This window comes from Cariama cristata, unplaced genomic scaffold (assembly GCF_000690535.1).
Source record: "Cariama cristata isolate BGI_N322 unplaced genomic scaffold, ASM69053v1 scaffold19636, whole genome shotgun sequence".
NCBI lineage: Eukaryota > Metazoa > Chordata > Aves > Cariamiformes > Cariamidae > Cariama > Cariama cristata.
This window is the reverse complement of record NW_009622905.1, coordinates 1,712-1,924: the sequence shown is the minus strand read 5'-3', so window position 1 is coordinate 1,924 and position 213 is coordinate 1,712. Positions and strand designations below refer to the sequence as shown.

Below are 213 nucleotides of genomic sequence, written 5' to 3'. Positions count from 1 at the left end.
CCCCTGCCTGCTGGCGCTGGGGCCCCTCTCGGTGGCAGCCAATGTTCTCCTGCTCTTCCCCAGCGGGGCATCGAAGTACCTAGTGGAGGGGCACATCAGCAAGCACGCCAAGGCCGTGCCAGGAGTCTGGGGAGGTGGCATCACCGTAAGTACCAGGGTTTGCACCGTGTCCTTCCTCAGGTGTCTGTGGAGAAGGGATGAGGGGATGGAGAA

The 213-nt window shown here is 62.9% G+C and overlaps 1 protein-coding gene across 1 annotated transcript in view; it reads left to right on the top strand.

Annotated features, from left to right (window-relative positions):
* TM4SF19 (transmembrane 4 L six family member 19) overlaps positions 1–213 on the top strand; it is a 1,664-nt gene that overhangs the window by 230 nt on the left and 1,221 nt on the right. Inside the window, exon 2 of the mRNA XM_009702530.1 lies at positions 4–145. Coding sequence (XP_009700832.1) covers positions 4–145 — 142 coding nt within the window. The remainder of the gene's footprint in view (positions 1–3; positions 146–213) is intronic.